Raw genomic sequence first — 20,705 nt, 5'->3', positions numbered from 1 at the left:
AGATTAAAAAGATGTTGTGGAATGCCATATGATTTTAATATCTTCTCGAGACTATACCTGTGGATGCTGTCAAATGCTTTCTCAGTCAACAAAATGTATATATATAGTTGCCATTGCCATTCTGTTCCGTTTTATGTTTCTAAATGTAAAGATCTGGCCAATGCAACCTCTCCTAGGGCAAAAACCTGCTTGTTCTTTATGCAGGTGGTCATCAATTGAGTCTGCAATTCTTCTGATAATTTTTACTATGATCTTACATAGGATTGAATTCAAAAAGTAGTGTAATTCTACTCCAGTTAATAATGCAAATTAGGTTTTCATTTTTGTCTGGCAACCCGATACCACCATATCATAAGCCCGTTTTGGACTTTGTCCCAATCAGTCAAAAAATGATAAATTGCAATTCCTACTCACATAATATCAAATTATGCAGCTTGCTGTTTATTTCATCAAAAAGTATTTACATATTAAAATGTACAATTTTAAATAATTCTGTTTAATCGTGTTGACTTGTTATGTTGGACAAACATGTTTTTATACACAAGGACACAATGTGGTTTGTTTCCAAGTTTACCCTTTTTGCAATCCCATTGTTTCTGATTTTATATTATTGATAATTTTTTATGCTTACAGTTTCCTTAACCCATTATAGTTAATAGACAAAAATATTCACATTGGATTACAATCATTATTAAAGAACTCTTATATTAGTCTGAAAAGTTCTTTAAACTCAATGGTTGGATGTCTTCATTTCCATCTTGCAATAATTCTCAATCCTTAATTTTTTTGCCCCATCATTCTCTATTCTGTAAAACCAATCAAAACCCTCATTGCCAATTTTGATTATATGAATTGTTTGTAGATCTTATCTTGCTGATCATTTTGCTAAATAGAATTATCTTGATCTATAAAAGATTTCAAGATAAAAGCCACCCAAAAAGCAATTAAATGCTCCCCTGGGGCGCAGCTTGATACGACCACAGAGGTCGAACCCTGAACAGTTGGTGCAAGTATGGACACAACATTCAAGCTTGATACAGCACTGAATTTGGATTGTAATTAAATATTTGACACAGCATAGGTTTCTGACACAGAATGAATGTGGTCTAAGAACTTAAAATTTTTTAATTTACCTATTCAAACCATATCATTATTATTTCCTTTTATATATAAATCAGAAATAACCAATTTAAAATGGAAAATATAAAAGAAAAAAAAAGGAAAAAAAAAATCCCCCCCCCCAATTTTTTTAACCCCCTATATGATTCATCACCCCCAAACTCAATCCCAGCCTTCCCTTTGTGGTATGGTACCTTGCAGTACAATTTCAGAGAGATCCATACACTTGAACACAAGTTATTGTCTGGAAACTAGAAAAATGCTTGTTTTTTTGCCCCTTTTTGGTCCCAAATTCCTAAACGTTTAGGGCAATTACTTCCAAACTCAAACCCAGCTTTCCCTTTGTGATATGGAACCTTGCAGTACAATTTCATAAAGATCCATACACTTACACACAAGTTATTGTCCTGAAACTAAAAAAATGCTTGTTTTTTTGCCCCTTTATGGCCCCTAATTCCTCAAATTTTGAAGGAATTGTCCCCAAAATCAATCCCAGCCTTCCCTTTGTGGTATGGTACCTTGCAGTACAATTTCAGAGAGATCCATACACTTGAACACAAGTTATTGTCTGGAAACTAGAAAAATGCTTATTTTTGGCCCCTTTTTCCTAAACGTTTAAGGCAATTACCCCCAAACTCAATTCCAGCTTTCCCTTTGTGATATGGAACCTTGTAGTACAATTTCATAAAGATCCATACACTTACACACAAGTTATTGTCATGAAACTAGAAAAATGCTTGTTTTTTGCCCCTTTATGGCCCCTAATTCCTACAATTTGGAGGCAATTACCCCCAAAATCAATCCCAGCATTCCCTTTGTGATATGGAACCTTGTGGTACAATGTCAGAGAGATTCATACACTAACACACAAGTTATGTCTGGAAGTTATAAAAATGCTTATTTTTGGCCGCTTTTTCCTTAACTGTTGGTACCATAACCCCCAAAATCAATCCCACCTTCCTTTTGTGATATCGAACCTTATGGTAAAATTTCATAGAGATCCATTCACTTAAACTTAAGTTAGAGTGTGAAAACCAATGTGTCTTCGGACGACGATGACGACGTCGACGCCAACGTCATACCAATATACGACCACAAAATTTTTTTTTGTGGTCGTATAAAAATGGGTAAAATTTGACATTTAAGGGTCTATTAACAATTTTTATCATGTTGACCTATTTGAAGATCTTGATTTGCTGATCAGTTTTGTTGTTACAGTTTCTCTCGAACTAATTAGTATATATTTCAAATAAAAAGCAAAAATGCTGGTAGTTATAAGGGTTCTTAATATGCAGAGAACATGGCATTCTTCAAACACTTAGCATTGGATTTAACGTCCCAATTTTGATTATGCATGGCATGTGTATCTATACATTCTGCACAACCAAATGGATACCCTTTTGAGCACAGGTTTTACTGTTGGAGTTTAGAAGACAAGGATTTACATATTTCTATACCCTATTAAAATATTGAATCATATCCAAACACAGGATTTTTCAGTCCTAGTTTGGTTGAAATTTGCACTGATTTCAGCGGAGAAGATATTGCAAATATTTACAACAATGCTGTTAAATGACAAGTGATGAAAAGGCAAGATGAAATAAAGATAAATTGTTGTTGGGTTTATCTCATTGACTATGCAAAGCATCTCTCTCCACTTATTCAACATCAGATGGTCTATTTTTGTAGTAAAAAATTATAACCACACATTTCCATAATCCCACAATGATCAGAATCCAAGATATAAATGTTGGTGTAAACTTTAACAAAAGGTCTTATGAGATGTATCAAGTGGTGGACCTAAAATGCATTGATGTAAAACTTCATTTTAACGTTTTGATCTATGTTTGTTATAGAATGGAACTTCATCTAAGGACATAGAAAAATAGCAAAATTCTTTGATCCTATCTCTTATGGCACCTGATGTATGACTCTGAAAGTGAAAATACTTGTTGATGTCAACACACCTTGTATTCTCAAACTAAAGTGATTAAGTGAACTACAAATTTCTAAGGGAGTAAAAATATCTCTCAAAATTAAAGGAATGTAAGTACAATAACAATCATGATTAAGATTTAATGATGTGAAGTTTTAAGTTTTATTGTAGCATCTGTCATATCCACACTCAGTTACTCCTTCATTCAATCAACAGATCAGATCTAAGTAACACATCAATGATCCATACAGAATTTACTGATCAGCTCAAACATACACTATGGATTCATACAGTACAACACAACAAAGATAGACACTATGATTCTCCTCTTCCTTTGCCTGGTCGTTGTTGGCCTCCCCCTCGTCCACCACCTCCTCCTCCTCCTCCTCTGCCTCCACCTCGGCTACCAAAAGCACCTGAAATAGGCAACCAGTATTGTAATGGTGCAATCAGATAAAATACTGATAGAATTATTCATAATAAAAAAAAATTGCACTGCAGACATTCCTGAATTAATGTGTAGATAGTCATTTGCTGAATTTTTTCCCCCATACTTGAATTCTTGGATGATAAGCTTTTTTTCTTTTGCATTGACATTATTCCTGTTAATAAAGAAGAGAATGCAAGAATTACGTTTTTTTTTTTACATATTCTCACTTCATTTTAATGATAAGATCTTCAAGTCAAATATTGTTGTATGACATCAGAGAGGTGAAAATACAGGATATGTTTCACATGTGAAATAGTGGTTTTTATTTGACTTGGAAATCACTGTATTTCATTGTAACATATGTTATAACATCCAATCAAGGGGGAATGGAACACCTAAGGGAGTTAACTCTTTAAAAATCAGCTGAATGTTTTAATCACATTTTATGAGTAAAGAGAAATCAAGTTTCTCAATGATCAAAATTTGAGTTTATCACATTGCTATTTCAATGTAATTTATCCTTTAAATTGTGTGGATCAAATTTCTTTCATATTTTTGTCAACAGGTCAAAGTAAATATTGTGTCAAAATTTTATGAAAATTAAACAAGCCAAATCTATTTTAGTCAAAGTGCTGGGTATCCCCTTGATTCCTAATGGCAGTTTCCAAACATCTGTATCAATAAAAACTTGTATAATGGGGTACTTTCATCGACATATACTTGTTGTCTTAATCGTAGAGCTTGTCTTGCTGATCATTTTTGCTTATTTAAGTTTCTATCTATCTATTATAATTTTTAAGATATAAGGCAAAAAACGCAAAAAACTGGTAAAAATTAGCATCAAAGAGCAATAACTCTAATAAGGAGTCGACTGACGCTTTCGACTCCTTATTAGAGTTATTGTGTAATATGTTAAACTTATTTGTAGAACTTGTCTTGCTGGTCATTTTTGCAATTTACAGTTTCTATCTATCATAATTTTCAAGATAATAGGCAAAAATGAAAAAAAAAAGGTAAAATTTGTCATTTAAGGGCAATAACTCCTATAAGAAGTTGTATAACAGTTTAGACGTATCGGACAATTGGTAGAGCTCAGCATTCTGAACATTTCAGCTCCGTCAGATTTTCTCTATTCATAACGGTTTTCAAAATAATAGACAAAACTTGAATTTTTACCCCTATGTTCTATTTTTAGCCATGGGGTCATCAGACACATTTTTTAAACTATATACCCCAATGATGATTGTGGCCATGTTTGGTTAAATTTGTCCTAGTAGTTTCAGAGAAGAAGATTTTTGTAAAAGTTAACGAAGACGACAACGGACGCCAAGTGATGAGAAAAGCTCACTTGGCCCTTCAGGCCAGGTCAGGTAAAAAAGAACAAAAAAGAACAAATAAACAAGAGGCTCTCAATAGCCTGAATCGCTCACCTGTAATTTTTTGCTTAAATCTTTCATCAATAATTATTTTTGCTTTTCAATATATATTAATGAGTGGCTTAAAAATGCCATTTAAATGTTCTTTGTATCTGTCATATTTTCTTCAAAAGCAAAAAAATGCATTTTACCCCTATGTTCCATTTTAGCCATAGTGGCTATGTTTCTTGACGTACAAGGAAATAAAATTACAAAATTTATACTAGATACTCTGAAACTCATTCAGCCCAAGTTTGGCTGAAATTGATTCAGCAATTTCAAAGGAGAAGATTTTTTAAAGTCAGCAAATTAGATGAACAAATTGTGAACAAGAGTGCACACGCTGAAATGTCTCGCCTTCTTTACTAATCATTGATATTATGTTGATAGTCCTAAATATAAAGCTTATTACAACTGTCACATAAACTTAACATTAACCAAGTAAAACTAAACATTGACCAATGAACCATGAAAATGAGGTCAAGGTCAGATGAACCATGCTGGGCAGGCATGTAAAGCTAACAATTCTTCCATACAACAAATATAGTTGACCTATTGCTTATAGTTTAAGAAAAACAGACCAAAACACAAAAACTTAACACTGAGCAATGAATCTTGAAAATGAGGTCAAGGTCAAATAAAACCTGCGTGACTGACAAATAGATCATAAAATATTTCCATGCACCAAATATAGTTGAACTATTGCATATAGTATTAGGAAAAAAGACCAAAACTAAAAAAACTTAACTTTGACCACTGAACCATGAAAATGAGGTCAAGGTCAGATGACACCTGCCCGCTAGACATGTACACCTTACAATCATTCCATACACCAATTATAGTAGACCTATGGCATACAGTATAAGAAAAACAGACCAAAACACAAAAACTTAACTATAACCACTGAACCATGAAAATGAGGTCAAGGTCAGATGACACCTGCCAGTTGGACATGTACACCTTACAGTCCTTCCATACACCGAATATACTAGACCTATTGCTTAAAGTATCTGAGATATGGACTTGACCACCAAAACTTAACCTTGTTCACTGATCCATGAAATGAGGTCGAGGTCAAGTGAAAACTGTCTGACGAGCATGAGAACCTTGCAAGGTACGCACATACCAAATATAGTTGAACTATTGCATATAGTATTAGAAAAAAAGACCAAAACTCAAAAACTTAACTTTGACCACTGAACCATGAAAATGAGGTCAAGGTCAGATGACACCTGCCCGCTAGACATGTACACCTTACAATCATTCCATACACCAAATATAGTAGACCTATGGCATACAGTATAAGAAAAACAGACTAAAACACAAAAACTTAACTATAACCACTGAACCATGAAAATGAGGTCAAGGTCAGATGACACCTGCCAGTTGGACATGTACACCTTACAGTCCTTCCATACACCGAATATACTAGACCTATTGCTTATAGTATCTGAGATATGGACTTGACCACCAAAACTTAACCTTGTTCACTGATCCATGAAATGAGGTCGAGGTCAAGTGAAAACTGTCTGACGGGCATGAGGACCTTGCAAGGTACGCACATACCAAATATAGTTATCCTATTACTTATAATAAGAGAGAATCTAACATTACAAAAAATCTTAACTTTTTTTTCAAGTAGTCACTGAACCATGAAAATGAGGTCAAGGACATTGGACATGTGACTGACGGAAACTTCGTAACATGAGGCATCCATATACAAAGTATGAAGCATCCAGACCTTCCACCTTCTAAAATATAAAGCTTTTAAGAAGTTAGCTAACGCCGCCGCCGCCATAGCCGCCGCCGCCGGATCACTATCCCTATGTCGAGCTTTCTGCGACAAAAGTCACAGGCTCGACAAAAATTGTCTTTAAAGGACAATAACTCCTTAAGGAGTCAATTGACAATTTTGGTCATAGCAAACTTATTTGTAGATCTTACTTTGCTGAACATTTTTGCTGTTTACAGTTTATCTTTATCTATAATAATATTCAAGATAATAACCATAAACTGTTATCACAGAGATATGTCTCGCCTTTTTGTAATTTTGATAATGCAAATGTTGAAATTAATATAGCAATACTTTAACATGTAAGTTATGCAAATATTCAAAGTCGATGAACCATGATTGAAGGTACATGGCTTAACAATCTCCAAATAACATTGACTTATTATAAGTCGTTCCCTTTTAACAAACCTATACACAAACATAAACTTGTTAACTATGTAAAAGTTTTAAAGTCGATGAACCATGCTGAGGGGTTGGGCTATATAATCTCCATTGAAACGAGACTTGCAAAAGCCAATAAATTTGCATACCAAATATCATTGACTAAACATTAGCGGTTCATCTTAAACTGATCTAATCACAAACTAATACATGTAAACTATGCAAACGTTTCAAAGTCAATAGACCATGACTGAGGGGGCAGGGCCAAATAATTTCCATGGAAATTAGATGTGCCAATGCTAATACAGCTGAATATCAAATATCATTGACCTACCACTAATGATTCCCCATAAACTGACCTAATCACAAACTAATACATGTAAACTAAGCAAAAGTTTCAAAGTCAATAGACCATGACTGAGGGGGCAGGGCCAAATAATTTCAATGGAAATGAGATGTGCCAATGCTAATACAGCTGCATATCAAATATCTTTGACCTACCACTAGTGGTTCACCATTAACTAGACCTAATCACAAACTAATACATTGTTGATGCCGCCGCCGCCAACGCCTGAAACAGCATACCTATGTCTTGCTTTTTGACTCTGTCAAGGCGAGACAAAAAACTGCAAAATTTCCTTAAAATCATCAATTCAGGGGTAATAACCTAAAAATCAGATACCCGATTTGGCTGATAATTTCAGGGCAGGTAGACCTTGACCTAATGAATACTTTAACTTCTTGTCTGATTTGCTCTAAATGCTTTAGTTTTTGGGATATAAGTCAAAAACTGTATTTTACCCTATGTTCTATTTTTAGCCAAGGCCATGTTTTCTTAGGAAACAGAAAATAAAACACAAACTTTATTCTAGATAACCTAAGAATCATTCAGCTTAAGTTTGGTTTAATTTGGTTCTGTAGTTTCAGAGGAGTAGATTTTTTAAAGTTAAAAAACATGATAAACAAATTGTGTAAAATTGTCCTTAAAGGGCAATAACTCCTTAAGGGGTCAAATGACAATTTTGGTCATAAGAAAACTTATTTGTAGATCTTACTTTGCTGAACATTTTTGCTGTTTACAGTTTATCTTTATCTATAATAATATTCAAGATAATAACCGAAAACTGAAAAATTTCCTTAAAATTACCAATTTAGTGGCAGCAACCCAACAATGGGTTGTTAGATTCATCTGAAAATTTCAGGACTGATAGAACTTGACCTAATGAACATTTGTACCCAGATTTGCTCTAAATGCTTTTGTTTTTGAGATATACTGTGGATTCATTTTTATTCGTGGTATACCAATTTTCTTGGGTTTAAGAATTCAACGAAGAATAATCCCAAGAAATGTGTATGGAGTCGGATGTTTATTTCCGGTTATGTTATGCAGTTCTAGTATAGTGTTGACTAGCGATAAACATTGTAACATAACACATTTTAATGAAAGAAGAAACAAGTATTTTGATTAAATCAATAATAAATATATCGAATATCAGTGATAATTTACTTTTTAAAATTGATTAAAACTGTTCATGGAAAATAACTGCAAGTTGTTAATTACCGTGTCATAGTTTGGTTTACTGGTGATTAAAAATCAATAGGATTAAGTACAGGGATATTGCCCGTAGGTAATATTGTTTATGACAGGAACATTTATTTTCACACCTTTTACTTATATGACTATTTATTATATCGTGTTTATGGAATGAGCTTTCAATCATAGAGTTTTGAATGCCTTATAAAATTCTGCCAGAATTTATAAATTGTAAAACAAACAAATAATTAGTTGTCTCTGTCCATTATTGTAATAGAAGTTTTCAATGAACACTTTAACCTAGAATGACCAAGCGAGGATTTTGACATTTCAAAACTTTTTCAATGAATTCCTTCTTTTTTGTTTATTTTATTATTGATCAAACCAAGGAGGTTATATGATCTCCTAAATCAAAAAGAAATCCACGAATTACGTATCTGATTTTTTTTTTTTAATCAGCGATCCACGAATTTACGTATACCACGAAACATCTTTTTTTCTCTATCCACGAAAATTGATACCCACAAAAATAAATGAATCCACAGTAAGCCAAAAACTGCATTTTACCCCTATGTTCTATTTTTAGCCATGGCGGCCATGTTTTTTGACTAAACAGAAAATAAAACACAAACTTTATTCTAGATACCCTAGGGATCATTCAGCTGAAGTTTGGTAGGAATTGGTTCAGTAGTTTCAGAGGAGAAGATGTTTGAAATAGATTACACCGGACGGACGACAACGGATGCCAAGTGATGGCAAAAGCTCACATTTCCTTTGGAAAGGTGAGCTAAAAACCAAACCATTGCATTAAGAAAAAGATTTTTGTGTTGGGTACTAATTTTTTCTTTTTTTGGTACGGTATTGAAGACTGTAAAGTCTGCTGACAATATAAGTTAATGATGGAAAATAGGGTATTGTGAACTTGACCTTTGACCAACTGATCCAAAATCTACTGGGTCTTGTTCATTCCAAAGGGTATTCTCAAGCTAAGGCATTAGTGGCAAGAAATAAATAATTTTTAGGGAGTAAAAAAAGGTTGTGAGGATTCAGAAAATGGTATTCACTGACAGATTATCTTCTCAATATCATATTTGCAGTTTCTTTCACTTGCTGTTTAAAGAATATTTCACTTGAAAAGTTGAAGATATTTCTATGATTAATTCAATTGTGTAAGGTTTAAAGAGTCTCCTTTCATTTGTAGAACTTGTTACATCGTGTATAACATTAAAGTACAACATTGTATCTTTTATACGATATGTAAATTCATATTTTATGCATTGTTATTTATAAAAGTACTTTGAAGAAATCTGGATATTATGACTTTATAACAGGTCAAATTGGACATGCAAAGCCCACCTGCAGACAGAAACCTATAATCATTGATAATAAACAACATCCCATTAAAACTATACAGGGTAACAAAAAATTATACCTTAAAAATTTGTATTTAATAATTTTAATAAACAGGTAAGTAAGTTATATCGTTTATCAGTTTTCTGAATCTTTTTTTTTTCTCACCCAGATACAATAGACATAAAACAGGCATAAAAATATGATTTCCTCAGATGTACAGATAAAACTCACTAAGATATCATTTCATAGTAGTATCATTTTCAACCAAGAAAATCTATCTCTTTGATCTAATATAAACACCTCTTATTTTTAATGCCAAAATATCAGCATAGTTATAATTGCACTGGAAATCACATAGGATTTACATTATAATGTTTTCTATTATGTAATGTTATTAAGATTTAAATGCTTCATTTTATTTTTCCCTCCTACTTCATGAGAAGATTAAAGAGATTAAATTTTGATGTGTAAAGATAAAATTTAATGTTATAATATTGTGAAAAGGATAATAGTAGATGGATGATTGATGCATATTTTTTACTTAATCGACTGGATTATGTTATATGCAGTAAATGAGGTTTTTATTTATGTATTTTCTGTACCTCCTCAGACAAAAGGCAATTGTTGATCCCAAGTTTACCCTTGTCCATATATCTTTACATCATGAAATTGATGTACCTTCATACTGGAAAAATCATTTGAAATTTGGAAATGTTGTTTAGAAATAAGTATACTAAATATGTTTCACATTTATATTAGTTATACTTCATATTTATTGTTCAAGAGTTATGTCCCTTGGAACTGACGAAAACATCTCTTTTCATTTACTTAGGTACTTGCCGTACTTGTATACTTCAATGAAAAAATTTAAACACAATACTAGACAAATTTGACCTATTTTACTTTTATCATAGAGTTATACCCCTTAAGGTGGTATGGGAGTATAAATGAAAATTTCAAAAAATGAAAGAATTTGTTCATACATGAAATGAAGTGTACATTGGGATATGTTAAAAATTATAATAAAAATGATAGGTAACTGAGCTAGTTTTCAAGCCACAGGTTCTGAAAAAATGACGCATTTTGTATGGGTTATACAGAGAAAAAGCATTATTATGTAATTCCTGGTAGAAGGTAAACTAAATGATAAAATTTTATAATAAAATACAAGAAGATACTTTCAGAATATCAAAAGAATAATTGGGGTCACCGTGTGTTTTTCCCTAAATAACACAAAGTAGACAAATTTCCTCTAGATTCTTTTACAAATTATACTATTTCTGAATAATCACCCCTTAGAAATGCTAAGAGAGAAAAACAAGAAATCAAGCAAAAATAATTTACCATTGTAAAAAAAATAGTTATTATAAGAAAAAGAAAAATTCTCAGTAGTCAATTGCAGTCCCCTATCAAATTTTGCTGATTTGATTGAAAATTTAGACCAATTTTGTGTTTGGCTTTTTTACAATCCAAGATGGCAAAAGACACCCATAATACTTTAAGAATATGAAATATAGTCAAATTTTAGGTTTCTGCTCCATGACTTTAATATGAATCAAATAAACCACTTAAAGTCACATGAAACAAGATTCTGATAATTATAATGTTTAGGAAATCATTGAACCAATACATACAAAACTTCTAAACTAAGCCCTCTGTGCACATTTTTTTTTACATTTAATACAAATCCATAAGGTAAAATCAAAAAAAAATATTGCAATTGGTAATAGAAAACTTTGGCTACAAATTAACTTTCAGGTTTTGGTGTCATAGTTTACCATTTGTTACCTAATAAACAATCAACACAGAATCATGGATGTTGAGGTGAGCATGTATCTAAAACTAGATGTGTCAGAATGACACGAATGGCCATACTTGCAAAAAAAGATTGGCAAAATCGTCAGCGGAGAGGAACGAACCTAAACTGTAATTTGGCAAAATCAGAAGATCGGAACGAAATGTAAACTCGATATGTAACTCATCATAGTAGACTCACATACTAAAAATCAGCTCAATATGTGAAGGTGTTTAAAAAAAGTCAGTATAATTGTTTGTTGCAGAATGACAGAATGACAGACGAGGGTAAAAATATGAGGCCCCGACCACTTTGTAATACAAGTGAGATGATGGAGCAATTTTTTTTTTAATATTTTCCACGCATTCCCATACAATTATTAAAGTTTGTCATATAAACAGTTGTTAAATGATTTGGTGTATTAAATTTGACTAATGTAAAATATTTTATTCTAGAGTTTTTTATGCACCTTAATGATTTGGAATATTGGCAAATGAGTAAGATTGATACAGCCCTAATTTTGCCCAAGATTTTGGGTCTGTACATGATCTTCGTTTTGCCACAAGGTAAAAGGTGTTCAGAAAATAGAAACAAAATTTGCATTTGACAAGTTATTATGAAAACAAACATTGAAGAAATTAGTATATTTTATCAAATTTCATGGTTTTCTGTGTTATGCTTTTGAGTATATTTTGGACTGGAGAAGAATGGATGCACCAACATAACAACTTAATATTTGGTTGTATTGTGTAAATAGCATTAAGAAAGCTCCTCTAAAATTATCTTATTTTGCTGTGGACAATTTTTTTTTGACACAGGAAAATATGTAGATGGAAAAATTCATAAAATTGGCAGTTTTCTTCATTTTCATGAATTATCAGTATACATAATGTAATAATCATGACACAACATTGCAAACTTGCCTTTTTATTCATTTTTTTTTCTATATATTTATTCTAATTTTTATTTATATTTTCAATTATATTTTTAGATTTTAAGCATTTCCCTATAATATGAGCAAATTTGAAATATAGGCTTAATAACCCAGCATAGTCCCCAATGTTACAAGACCCGAAGTCAAACAACAATCAGATAGTGTTTCCAGATTAAATCCTTCAGGCCAGACACCCCTCTTTTTACAAGAGAATATTTGAACAAAAAGGTTTGCTTTATAAAAGATTTAACTAGTGATGAAATTCACTTTAAATTACTGTGGGAAATTGATTAAATTCAAACTTTTCATCCTGAAAAGTATCATACCTCTTCCTCCTCTTCCCCTTTGTGGACCTCCTCTTCCACCTCTTCCTTCACCACGACCTTTAGATTTTTGTATGACCTCTTCCTTTACCATGTCAATGACCTCATCAGGTATTCTGAGGTATTTAATTGTACTTCCCCTTATATAACATTCTGGCATTCTCCAAAATCTATCACCATCCTAAAAATAAATAATTCTGATCTTATAAAGTTACTAATACATTATACTTGGCATGCAAACAAATCTATAGTCTTAAAATAGTCTTTGGGAAGCAACTTTACTTGTTTAAAGATTTTAAAGATTGACCAAGATCTGATCTAATATAGGATGGTAAAACAAAAGCCAGAATGATAGGAACAATGAGTAAACAAATATAAGAACAACACAAATACAGATCGATTGATTGATTGGTAATTAACACCCCTTTCAGCATTATTGTGCTATTTCTTGGCGGTCATTTTTATTGATGGAGGAAGCCAGGGTGCCTGAAGAGAACCACAGATCTTGGGAAAGAAAACAGACAATCGGTCCTAGTCTTCTAAGATTGGAGTCGAGCTCACCTGCCACATGCAGGATTTGAACTCATAACCCCAGTGTTGACAGGCTAGTGATACAGTAGTTTGACAACTTAGACCACTCGGCCACCAAGACCCCTTACAAATACAGAAAATATGCCTCTGTGAAAAGCAAATATTAATGTTCATTTCTAGCAACCATTCAAATGAGTTAAACTTTAATTGTGATTTCCAAAAATGTATGAGTATGAAAATTTCACAATAACTATCATACTAGAAACATGAAAGTTCAACCCTCTGATCATGTGATTATGTTAATAATGAAAAATTAGGATAAGACAAAAGGACAAAAAAGCAAAAAATGCCATTAGCATTATGAGTGTCAAAATTAAGATTTGGGCAAACTAACCAAATTCCAGCACCCATGACAGTGATGCAAACTTGAATGGAACAGATAGAAATGTGCCTTCAATGGCTCAACCTAGTTACATGTCATGTATGTGTATATTTAATAAACCTTTCAATCGATAATAAACACAAGAGTGCACATGCTGAAATGTCTCGCCTTCTCCACTAATCATTGATATTTATGTTGATAGTCCTAAATATAAAGCTTTACTACAACTATCACATAAACTTAACATGATCCAAGAAAATGAGGTCAAGGTCATATAAACCGAACAAGAAATACATGTACACCTTACAATCATTCAATACACTAAATATAGTTGACCTATTGCTTATAGTTTCTAAGAAACAGACTTAACCAAGAAAACTAAACATTGACCAATGAACCATGAAAATGTGTCAAGGTCAGATGAACCATCCAGGCAGACATGTACAGCTTACAATCCTTCCATACAACAAATATAGTTGACCTATTGCTTATAAGAAAAACAGACCAAAACACAAAAACTTAACACTGAGTAATGAACCGTGAAAATGAAGTCAAGGTCAAATAAAACCTAGGTCAAGTGAAAACTGTCTGACGGGCATGAGGACCTTCCAAGGTACGCACATACCAAATACAGTTATCCTATTACTCATAATAAGAGAGAAATTAACATTACAAAAAATCTTAACTTTTTTTTCAAGTAGTCACTGAACCATGAAAATGAGGTCAGGGACAATGGACATGTGACAGCCGGAAACTTCGTAACATAAGGCATCTATATACAAAGTATGAAGCATCCAGGTCTTCCACCTTCTAAAATATAAAGCTTTTAAGAAGTTAGCTAACGCCGCCACCGCTGCCGCCGGATCACTATCCCTATGTCGAGCTTTCTGCAACAAAAGTCGCAGGCTCAACAAAAATGACATGTATAGATTCATTAATATAGTCACTGAACATGGCTAATTCAAAATGAAGCACTTAAAAAAGAATTTGGAAGTCAAGTTTCAATCAGATCTATATGTATTTTGTATATGAGATGACATAGGTTTAAAAGTTCCTCATCGGGTTTTCATTTCAAACAAGAAAATCAGGGATAAAAACATGTTAAAAATACAACATTTCCTCTATTTCATTACCTATCCATTAAAAAAAGTGTAAATTTAGGGCAAACAAACATATTTTGTTATTATCCAATTCCACCATAAAGATATTACCTGAATATGCATGAAAGATTTGTCAGTGAATGTTAAACAACCGACAATCATTTATGAAAGACAATTAAACAAGAATTATGAGGTGTAAGTTTTAAAAAGACTTTTTGACTAGGGAACAGACTTTCACATTAATGTCAATTGTTATAGACTACATCAACATCCAAAAACATTTAGATTCTGTCATATATGTTGTCAGTAGGAGCTCTATAATCGGGTTGGCACTAGTTCATTTAAGGTTACATCTATATTGTATTTTTTGGTTGCTGCCTCACTGACAATTATCCCACACCCTCTTTCATTTTTACCTTAAAATGATTTAAAAAAATAAATCTTATTAGTGAAACTGTAACATGCACTCTTTAAATGGTAGCCAAGACTTTTAAATTTGTGAAATCCATTTCATGCAGCATTGCCCTTAGTCTTTTGGGGCTTTGATCAAGGAGTCAAGTAATATCAATTTGGGGGGGGGGGGCCTAGGTGGCAGAGTGGTCTGAGTAGTTCATCTACAGTGATCAAAAGCCTGTCAACATCAAGGGAGAGAGTTCAAACCCCATTCCTTGCAAGGTGGGATCGACTCCAATCTTTACTAGGATTGCTAGTTTTTCTGCCTTAGGTCAATAAAAGTTAGCTGCTATGAAATACCAGTACAGAGAGTGCTGAAAATGGCATTTAAAATCAACCATCAATCAATCATTTTCTTTTGTGTGTATATTTTTATCTTAATTACCACCTTGCATATATTAACTTACCCTGGAGGTACAAATAACTTCTCTGAGATTGATGTTCATCCAGTTATCACAGCTGACTAAATGTCCATTGTATGTTTCTCCATTCTTTAACTCCACCAACTATCAAAAATACAAGAAGCTGTTTTAACACAAAGTCATTTACAGAGATCTCAGGAGTCCATAGACATACAGTGTAGGAAATTTTTATAGAGAAAGGAGAATGTACTCTTATCACCCTTTAAAGTAAGAATATTGCAATGTAATCCCTTGCTGGAAGTTTGGTCCTCTTATATTGCATGCAACAGAAAAATGGTAAAAGAATTACTAGTACTTCATAGAAGGTATTGAGTTAATGCCAAAAATTTCTTAAAATATTTTTCCAAAAATCTTTTGTCCTAAACACCTTTTCAACACAAATATGTGATATATTTACAAAATATTAGATTTATAGATTTTCTTCTAAAATTAGCACATGTCTTTATTTTATGGTAAACAAAGGGGGATTCAAATATGATTAAATACTTTTTAATCATTCTTTTACACAAGTTTATTTATTTGTTGAGATTTCTTGACAATTTAAAACACTATTAGTCACATATGTGTTATGTATCTTAACTATCAATTTCTTCAATAATATAAGCCAATTTTTATCCTGCTTTTCATAATTATATAAAATAAGCTCCTGTCTACTGCTCTTATTCAGTTTCTCTCTATTGAAGTCATCTGCTCTATTAGTAACAGCTGTTGGGTTTCTAGCAGGACAAGTCCATTTATTATTTTAAAGGTGACCATTGTTGAACCAAACAGAGCAGCTTGTACGAATGAAACTGAAGTATTCTAATATATAGCCATTTAGGCTTGTTTAAAATGCCACTTTCTGTCCCTATTTTCCATTCTACCAAAATCATTTGTCCTGAACAGTAAAAGTGAAAAAAGTCAATATCAAACTTAACCTCCACATCGTCATCAGTGACAACATATCAAAATTGTTTGAAAGGTTCACACAGAAATGATATAATGTGCCATTTTCACATCTATCAAGGACCATGACTACTGAACTGTAAAAGTGAAAATAGTCAATATCTGGCTTGACCTCCATTTTGTCATCAGTAACAATGTAATGAAATTTGAAAAGCATTAGTTGAAAGGTTCATAAGATATTGCCAGAAACGACATAAAGTGCCATTTTCCAGTCTATCAAGGACCATAACTCCTGAACAGTAAAAGTGAAAATCGTCAATATCAAATTTTGAAAAGCATTGGTTGAACAGTTCATAAGTTATTGCACAGAAACTGTTGGTCCACTGGTTTCAGAGATTTGTGTAAACATTTATGAAGGCTACAACTCAGTCACAGGGAAGACTTAAAATTGAACAAATGCTCACACCTCAATTAAAAAAATTGCTCTTATGGCCCCTTATCACTGGGTTTAGCATACCGGTACTTTGTTCTGGGTGTCAAATTTTTTTTTAATTACTAAAACTTTGAATATTTTGTTAGTAAATTTAACATGTTATTTATATTATGCATCTTGTCTGCAACTATGAATATGAAATAAGTGCATTACATAATACTGATAATGTGGCTTTTTGCCTTAAAAGAACTACCGGTATGTGAAAAACTTGCACTTTAAATACAATGTACACCTCAAGGCAAAACTAAATGCAATCAAAATGATGATCCAAATGTTTCAGACCAATAAAATATTTTAATAATGTAGAAGTTAAATATTATTAAAATACCATTAATGATGTCTATCTCTGGGTCAAAATATGAACCAAACCATAGTTCCTCAAGCAAGAAATATGGATGTTAATGTTTATTGCTGCTTGTCTTTGTATAGTTTTTTGTCAGAGATGTCAATTTGTGGTTGTTGCTGTGGTCTGTTGAAATGTCTAGTATATTAAGTAGTACTTTCATTCCTATTGAGGTATAATTACTAAATACAATGGAATTATTTTGATCATATATGAGTACTGTAGTGAAATGTCCACAGTATAACATTACTAGTCAGCTTTATACAAAATGTTCATTCCTCAAACATAAATAAAGGACTGTGGTTGTACAATATCATTATCAAATCTTCAAAATGGATCTTTACATGCTAAACTAACAAAATTTGTTTGATTGTGACATTTAAGTCATAGTAAACAAAATATAATGTCAACATATCACTGATATATATTATCATAGGTCCCATAAAATCGCATCTTAACATTAATACAAAAATTCATCAAATTCATCCTATTGGCAGCATAAAATGTAGGTCAAGGTGACTAAAATATCATTGTTAAATGAATTTATAAATTACAGTTATTAAGCAATGGACCTCAACACACATCTAAATATTCTTGCCAAATATGAACACACTAAAGAACAGAAAAAGGGTTTATCTAAATGACACATAGCTTAAATTTTGTTTACAATCAACTAAAATTACTGTAAATCCCTGTAAAAATGGATATGTCGCTCCTTTGGAATGCTCATTTTTTCAGACCTACTTTCTGAGATGATGATAATAACAAAGCAGGAAGCTCTGTACAGACTTACCATATAATTCAAGTGTAAAAGAACAGGGAAAGATATGCCAGGTTGACCACCAAATTCTTTCTCTGTTGTATGAATTTAAACTATTTAAAAAGGTAAATAATTCGGAGGGATGCATGGAAATGAGTTCCCATTGATACATGTATACGTAACTGAATTTATAATCACGTTTGATGTCTGTGTTACAGTTACCATGGTTACTTGCAAGACAGCTTAGCTCCCAAAATACTGGATTACAGATGATCCTGACCAGTAAAAAAATGTACAAAGAAGAACAGTGACAGAATTTTTAAATGATAGTTTCAGTTATTTTTTTAGAAGAGAAAATTGTGAGACTTACCATAGGATGGTTTACAGCAGTCCGCAACAGGGACAAAGGCAGCTGAAAAAAATAAAACAGAACTCTGCTAACACATAATGATAACTTTATTCATCCTACATGTAAAAATCTTTCTTCATAAATATAATTGTTTACATTTGTATCCAGGTACATTTAACACAGGGAATGGACCACTGAAAAAAGTAGATCTGTAGTTCCATCAACAAATCATGTTTAACTACAAATATATTCCCTTTGTAGTCAAAATTGTGAGAAAGGACTTTGGCAGTCACTGTCATACAAAGATACTTTTTGAATGTCTAAACCTCAGAATAAATTACAAATGTATACAACTCTATCTTTTAAAGGTTAAAATATTCTGTTTTGGCTTTTTGTCTGTTAGACAAAGTGTATTTCATAAGGTATTTTTCTAATGTCAAAATTAAATAATGGAGGTGCACTAAGGGCTCTTCTTGGCCTAAATCTTGATTAATTACAAAATGAGGTGATTTAAACATATATGTTTATGACTATATGCAAAGTTCTTACCCTAAAGAATATAAAAACATTATGAAAATTTACCAAGATTTTGAAGTCGAGAGAGGATAAAATTGAGAATGGAAATGGGGAATGTGTCAAAGAGACAACAACCCGACCATAGAACAGAAAACAGCAGAAGGTCACCAACAGGTCTTCAATGCAGCGAGAAATTCCCGCACCCGGAGGCGTCCTTCAGCTGGCCCCTAAACAAATATATATACTACTTCAGTGATAATGAACGCCATACTAAACTCCAAATTGTACACAAGAAACTAAAATTAAAAATAATACAAGACTAACAAAGGCTAGAGGATCCTGACTTGGGACAGGCGCAAAAATGCGGCAGGGTTAAACATGTTTATGAGATCTCAACCCTCCCCCTATACCTCTAGCCAATGTAGAAAAGTAAACGCATAACAATACGTACATTAAAATTCAGTTCAAGAGAAGTCCGAGTCTGATGTCAGAAGATGTAACCAAAGAAAATAAACAAAATGACAATAATACATAACATGCATAAATAACAACAGACTACTAGCAGTTAACTGACATGCCAGCTCCAGACTTCAATTAAACTGATTGAAAGATTATGTCTTCATCATATGAATATCAGGCACAATCCTTCCCGTTAGGGGTTTAGTATCATACCATCATAACATATATGAGAAGAACATAACCAGTGTCATGCCAACAACTGGTTTTTAAATAAATGTGTTTAGTGCCGATGCAAAGACCCTATAAGTGAATCAATATTAACGCCAAAATATGCAATCTTTAATGACCTGACAACAGTATCGTAACTATATCCCTTCTTAATAAGTCTATTTAAAGGTTTTGTTAGCTTCAGAGGTGAATACTGACATTTTTGTGCTTTATAAAGAATATTTCCATAAAAAATTGGATGTGAAATACCTGAACGTATAAGAAGTCTGCATGTTGAGCTATATTTACGAATGATGTCCTTATACCGATGATAAAATTTAGTAAATGTTTTGACTAGTTTGTGATATCGAAAACCCTGGTGTAATAATTTTTCAGTAATACATAAATTTCTCTCGTTAAAATCTAAAACATTGCTACATACACGAGCGAATCGTACAAGTTGAGATATATAAACACCGTAAGATGGTGACAAGGGAACGTCACCATCTAAAAATGGATGATTAACGATAGGAAATGAAAAATCATCTCTTTTATCATATATTTTAGTATTAAGCTTTCCATTAATGATATAGATATCAAGATCGAGGAAAGGGCAGTGGTCATTGTTAGTATTAGCTTTATTTAAAGTAAGTTCAACAGGATAAATTTCTTTAGTATACATACTGAAGTCGTCATTATTGAGAGCCAAAATATCATCCAAATATCTAAAAGTATTATTAAATTTGTGTATCAGATGTTGTTTCGATGGGTCTTTGCTGATTTTTGTCATAAA

General features: G+C 32.5%; 1 protein-coding gene and 1 long non-coding RNA gene across 2 annotated transcripts in view; one reads left to right on the top strand and one right to left on the bottom strand.

The window, feature by feature from the left end:
- Nucleotides 1–403: 403 nt before the first annotated feature.
- LOC127727562 (U6 snRNA-associated Sm-like protein LSm4) overlaps nucleotides 404–20,705 on the bottom strand; it is a 30,062-nt gene continuing 9,760 nt past the window's right edge. Inside the window, exons 2-5 of the mRNA XM_052234778.1 lie at nucleotides 18,752–18,793; nucleotides 15,886–15,984; nucleotides 13,016–13,193; nucleotides 404–3,471 (exon numbers count right to left, since the gene is read on the bottom strand). Coding sequence (XP_052090738.1) covers nucleotides 3,371–3,471; nucleotides 13,016–13,193; nucleotides 15,886–15,984; nucleotides 18,752–18,793 — 420 coding nt within the window. The 3' untranslated portion in view covers nucleotides 404–3,370. The remainder of the gene's footprint in view (nucleotides 3,472–13,015; nucleotides 13,194–15,885; nucleotides 15,985–18,751; nucleotides 18,794–20,705) is intronic.
- LOC127727638 (uncharacterized) lies at nucleotides 5,627–14,652 on the top strand. Its single transcript, XR_007993860.1, has 3 exons — nucleotides 5,627–5,973; nucleotides 6,414–6,454; nucleotides 14,539–14,652. It is a non-coding gene; the product is annotated as an uncharacterized LOC127727638 (long non-coding RNA).

This window comes from Mytilus californianus, unplaced genomic scaffold (assembly GCF_021869535.1).
Source record: "Mytilus californianus isolate M0D057914Y unplaced genomic scaffold, xbMytCali1.0.p SCAF_1, whole genome shotgun sequence".
Classification (NCBI taxonomy): domain Eukaryota; kingdom Metazoa; phylum Mollusca; class Bivalvia; order Mytilida; family Mytilidae; genus Mytilus; species Mytilus californianus.
This window is presented reverse-complemented; position numbering and strand designations above follow the sequence as displayed.